The sequence below is a fragment of the Marmota monax genome, unplaced genomic scaffold (assembly GCF_021218885.2).
Source record: "Marmota monax isolate L192 unplaced genomic scaffold, Marmota_monax_Labrador192_F-V1.1 WCK01_AAM20220418_F8-fsc00004, whole genome shotgun sequence".
NCBI classification, from domain to species: domain Eukaryota; kingdom Metazoa; phylum Chordata; class Mammalia; order Rodentia; family Sciuridae; genus Marmota; species Marmota monax.
Window position 1 is genome coordinate 16770485 of NW_026692881.1, and position 5840 is coordinate 16776324.

Below are 5840 nucleotides of genomic sequence, written 5' to 3' on the forward strand. Positions count from 1 at the left end.
TAGGTGCTAAATTTTTCCTCAATGTATGTACTTTCAGTGGCTCCATAATATCGCCATACCTGTGGCCAGATACACAGGATACTGACTGGCTGGGCTCCACACTTGGACAGCTGGCCGCTCAAGTTCCTTCAGCTTCATTGTCTGTCCTGTAGGTGGCAGAAAACTAACATGCCTCTTGGCCCACTGAAAATAGAAACCAGCAAGTTTAAGGTCCAGATCCAGGGAGCATCAATAGACATTTGATTTTGTTTCTCTCCACTAAGATTTTGTTTCAGGGCAACACAGATTGACGAATACAAGAGGGCTCTTGAGTCACAACCATTGTCATATTTGGGGGGAATGATCCCCTAATACTAAGGACAGCTCTTTTATTGAAATCTAATTCCTTAAAGCCCAACAGACATTAAACCACACTGGTTGCCCAAGGCCCAACGGTGATATTCTGCTAATCAAACCATTGGGCCTTGGGCAACCAGAAATCATCAAACCACATAATTTCTCAGTGATTCTGTTCATTTCCTTGGCTTCAAATATCATCATATGTGTTTGACTCCCAAATTAATATCATCAACACAAATCTCTCCTTTTAGTGCCAAGTTCTTATATACAATTACTAATCAAATATTTCTCCTTAGACATAGCAAAGATACTTAAGTTAGTCTTATAAAATGGGATTCTCTATTCTATATCTTCCCCCACCATCATCTCTCAGCCAGATTACTGCAATAACTCCAGCTGGTTATCTCCTTGCTACATCCATCATCCAATTCATTCTCTACATCACAGCAGGAATGAACTTCTAAAACAAAAATTAGGATTCTGGAGGTCCATGCATAAAATCTTTCAATGCTCTATCACAGTCAGAATAAAATTCAAGCTCCAGTCTACCACTTCATCTCTTACTTTTCTTCTTACATATTATATTAAAGCCAAAGTAGCCTTTTATTATTTCCTGAGTTTTTCCTACATGAGAGACTTTGCAAATGCTGTTCCCTATACTCTAATGCTCTTCCCTTCACCCTCTGCACGACTAACTCTTTTATCATATCTTTCTGGACTCAGTCTAACCTCTTCAGAGAGGTGACCCACCTAATCAAAATCAGCCTCAATTTTTTTTCTTCATAGAAATTTGTAATTGTTTATTTTTGCATTGCTGTTCTTTTTACTAATATATAAGCTTTATAAAAGCTAGCACTGTTTCTACTTTGTTTCACCATGTTATAACTAGTACCTGCATCAATGACTGGCACATAGTGCTTGATAAATATTTGTTCAGTGAATGCAGATATCCATATTAACTGTATGGCTTTCAATCTAATTCTAATGCATATTCAAAATCCCATCCCAACATGACAGCAAGGGGGCAGAATGTTTTTTTAAAAAATAAAGACACTGGGCACGGGGTTGCAGTTCAGTGGTAGCACATTTGCCTGGCAAGTGTGAGGCACTGGGTTCGATTCTCAGCACTACATATAAATAAATAAAATAAAGGTCTATCAACAACTAAAAAAATAAAAATAAAGACACTGAATTTGAGGAAGGAAACCTAGGACTGTGATCTGCTGACCTACAAAAACAGAAGGTAATATTACTTAATCTTTAATGTACTTTCCACCTTGAAGAAAGTTTAAGGCTGTCAATCAAACTGAGATTTCCAAGAGACCTCTAAACACCTGAGGCTGTATCAAGCATCCTCTGATTACATTGTTCAGTCACGTTGCCACCTGCTGGTCACAGCCATTGTCACATTTGGGGGGAATGATCCCTTAATACCAAAAGCAGGAGCTGCAATTGGCAACTGTGCATTTGACATGAATATCTCATTTATTTCTCCCAGTGGCTCTATTAAATAAATACTATCGTTATTTCCATTTTACAGAGACAACTGGCTAGGCCAAGATCGCCAGTCAGCCTCAAGAGCCCGTACTTTTAGCCCTTTAGTAATCTAAACTCCATAAAGGGTTTAAATCGCTGGCAGTCTAGAAACTGGGAAAACAGGCTTTTAATCCGCTTGGTTCAGAGGCACCTGTTCGCAAAAAGAGGCCTCCACGGGGGTTAGACTGGCTATGGCCCTAGTGTGGGTGAGATGGGGCGGAGCGCTATGACCAGTCAATCTGCAGCGAAGGAGGGCGCCAGCTACCCTTGTCAGTCCAGTCCCTAAGGAGGAGAGTCAGCACAGCTATTCTCCTGCCGTCGGCCACACACGGCGCACCAGGGTCAGTCGGGACAGGCCTTCCCGCCCGGACGCAGAGAACAGGTGCGGGTTCCTGACCACCCCAGGTCTGGGCCCAAGTTGGATGGAAAGGTGCGGTGGAAGCGCTTCAGAGACTCGGCTGGGCAACCCCGGCACAGCTGGAAGAGTGGGCCTGGGTGCAATCTGATGATCGCTTTAAAAGGGTCTCTGAGAGGAGCCCTGGCCGGAGTCCCAAGGGGGAACTCGACCAGCCGGCGTGGCTGGTGCATGCTGAAGTCTCAGCAGCTAGCGAGCTCCCCGAGAAGCTCTCCAGAGAACTAATAGCGCCCCTGGCAAGGTCTCTGGGTTTCCGCGGGGAAAACCCACCTGCGCGGAGAGCCCAGGTCAGGGGTCAGCCGTCGCCGGAGCCTGTGCTCGCTAAGGCCTTTGGGGCTCAGCTGGCTCTGTGGACGGCGGCTGCAGAGGGTCAAAAGTAGCTTGGTCCGGTATGGAACCGCTACCCAGACGCTCCGCTGAGCGTGAGCTGGCAGAGAATGTACCAAATAGGACCGTAGCTTTAATCTAGCCTCCCTCATCTGCCTGTGATCACAGGTGTGGTGCACTGGTTCAAATCCCAGACCAGTAAATTCCATTCAAGTGGAACCAGTCTCCCAGGACAGTGTGAAAATACTCTGGAGTGTGAAAATACTAATTTGATTCATTATCTAGTCATCAAAGCGGGAGAAAACCGTCCCTAGTCCCTAGCTCCAGGGGCTATCAGTGCATCCACTTAATTGAAAAGGTAAAAAGCTATCCAGCCTCGAAGTAAATGACAGCCAATGATGCAGTGCAGTCCAGTAATAACTGGCACCCACAAACTGCTGGTTGAATTAAAGGCTACAGGTATGTGGAGGGCAAGACTACAGCAGACTGGGGCTGTTACCTCTCCAACCTGTAGGTGATATTTCAACAAGGATGAAGGGGCCAAGCCAGCTCATAGGTGCCTGGGCATTTCCCATATGTGAATGAAACAGAGACTGGGGCAGGAGAAGGTCCAGATACAAACTGTGATTTACAAATACAGTTCTGCTGATAACAAGGAGTTAGTGAAAATTATGAATTTGGATGCAGCATCTAGAAATATGGAACCCCTTAGAGAAGAGATGAAGGAAGGAACTCAAATTAGGAGACCAATAGAACAATCCAGGAACCAGGTATTGAAAACCTGAAGAGAGCAGTGATTGTGAAGAGCTTCAAGGCTCTTGTGACTGATTAAGGTAAGGAGTTCAAGCTATTATGGCTCTAGAGCAGGGGAGACTAGAAATAAATAGTGGTGCCATTAGCAGAGAATTCCAAGAGGGTATGTAAAGAGATTGTTTTGTATTTTATTTTGTTGTGGGAATTGTGGCATTTTCAATTTTTAAGAAAATATTCTGTAGGTAGTTGGAAGTTCTTGGAACTAATTTGATTTCAAAAGTACTATTTAATGCATGAAGCCTATTGTATTCCTGCTTAATTATCTACCAAGTTGGGTAATGGTTCTCTGATGATGAGATCCAACTCTGCAACACAACTCTGGAGTTCCTTTTCATGTGGACTTGGGAGTTTGGGGATCAGACAAGAGACAATTTGTGGCATTATCTGTATTTAGACCATTCTTTCTACCTAAGCACTCAGCAAGTATTTCTTGAATTTTTTAAGCACAACAGCAGATGAGACCTAGGGAAAAAGTAAACCAGGCTTAAAATCAAACCTCAGGCAATACCCAGAATTTGGGAATAAGGGGGAAGTGTCACTGATGGGAGTTCTTCAAAAGAAATTTAAACCAAACATAAGGTCATTTTCAAAAGACAATGATTAAACAAAAAAGTGCACCTTTCTCAACTTACATCTCTAATTCTTTTCACTTCGTATTATAACTGTCAGTCTTCTCTGCCAGGTTTCTGTTCTCAGGACTAAAAGGCTCAGGGATCACTCCAGGTAAACTGGGCTAACTGGGCTGCACAAATACCTTTTTCTTTGGGGTCGCTGTGATGGCTCCACTGACCTTAAGGGTCCGCAGGAAGAGAGAGAGAGAGAGAGAGAGAGAGAGAGAGAGAGAGAGAGAGAGAGAATGCACTGACCCCTTTTATTGAGGAGAAGCTATTCAAAAGAGGCAAAGGGTCAGGTTTCAAGGGGCTGAGTCTATCTTCATGATGTCCACTGTCAGCAGGTTGACATCTAGGTAGGCCACACCCAAGGGCACAGTAAGAGAAGGGGACATACACAAGGCACTTCCATGGAACATTCTATCCTAAACAGGATAAGGGGTAATATAACAAAGGAACAGGTGAGCATAGCTCCACCCATTGGGCTGTAGGAAGACACGCCCAGACACAAAGAAGACAGTCACTAGAACCCTAGAAAAGAGTGGGACAGTTTAGCAGCATGGGTGCCTGAAGCCACATCGCCCAGCAGGGGAGTTAACTCAGTCATGTGTGAGGTTGGTCTCCCACACTTCTCATGTAGGTAACTACTGGAAGGCAATTGTTCCATTTTATGTCCCCAAGGCCTATCAGTGTTCTGATACATATTTGACACACAGATATTTGCTAAATAAATTATTACTAAATGCTATAGAGAACAGAGAATGAAAACAAAAAAGTCAGTGGGGTCCTTCAAAGAGTGGCATTTCAGTAGAACCATCCACTTTAATCTTACAAAGATCTCTTTTACTGCCTGGACAACCACTAAAAGACCCTGAATTAACTTGAATAGGCTTACTTCTATGGGTTACTTTGAACTTATGTTTTTGTTTCTTTTTTGGTACTGGGGATTGAACCCAGGGGTGCTTAACCACTGAGTTACATCCTCAGCCCTTTTTATTTTTTGAAACAGGATCTCACCAAGTGTTTAGGGCCTCACTAAATTGCTGAAGCTGTCTTTGAAATTGCGATCTTCCTGCTTCAGTCTCCCGAGTGTGCCCTGCTAAACACATGCTTTTTTATGGGTCAGTTTTCAGGCAGTATGATTGTAATTTTTAAAACGGACCCAAAGAGACACACAGAAGATGGGGTGGTTCACTTAAAAACAAATGTGTTAAGACTCTTAAATAAAACACACTTTTCCTCTTTCTAAGACTATTACAGGAATCTGTATTAATTATTAGGGTAATGAAAACTATAAAAAGGTTTGATAGTAATTCACTCAATTGTCCTCTAATTCATAAATTTAAGTAAGGTCAACTTCTTAAGCAACTGTTTTAGAAGTTGCTTTGAAACAAAGAATGCATATTCTTTTAACAAATTAAGATCAGAGATGATCACAAATATGTATCTACTCTATAATGTACTTGAAACATGTTAGAGAACAACTTTTTTTTTTTAAACTAACCACTATTATTAAGATTTTTCATGAAAAATAAATCTTGTTACAACTTGCAAAGTCAGGAACACACACTCCTTCATCTTTGGCCCTATAAATGGAAAAGGAGCAATTAAAATTCTTGCCCACCTGCACAGTTCCAGTGTTTAGCTGTTTAGTTCTTATGTTTAGCTGCCCCATTCTATACTCCCAGCCTTCCAATTCCAGAGCAGGAAAAGCAGAGAGTAAGCAGGGAAAAAAATAAAAAAAGAAAAGGATGAAGTTCTTCACTGCAGTGACTATTCCAGGGGAAATGAGGCACAGA

General features: G+C 42.4%; 1 protein-coding gene across 9 annotated transcripts in view; it reads right to left on the reverse strand.

Annotated features, from left to right (window-relative positions):
• The window catches only part of Sec31b (SEC31 homolog B, COPII coat complex component), a 35482-nt gene extending 29782 nt beyond the window's left edge, over positions 1-5700 (reverse strand). For 7 of the 9 annotated variants that reach the window (XM_046450127.2, XM_046450126.2, XM_046450124.2 and 4 more), the window contains exons 1-2: positions 2561-5700; positions 60-183 (exon numbers count right to left, since the gene is read on the reverse strand). In XM_046450127.2, coding sequence (XP_046306083.1) covers positions 60-138 — 79 coding nt within the window. In that variant the 5' untranslated portion in view covers positions 139-183; positions 2561-5700. Of the gene's footprint in view, positions 1-59; positions 184-2560 lie in introns of those variants that run through there. The other 2 variants (XM_046450123.1, XM_046450128.2) reach the window with 2 other exon arrangements.
• Positions 5701-5840: the final 140 nt, after the last annotated feature.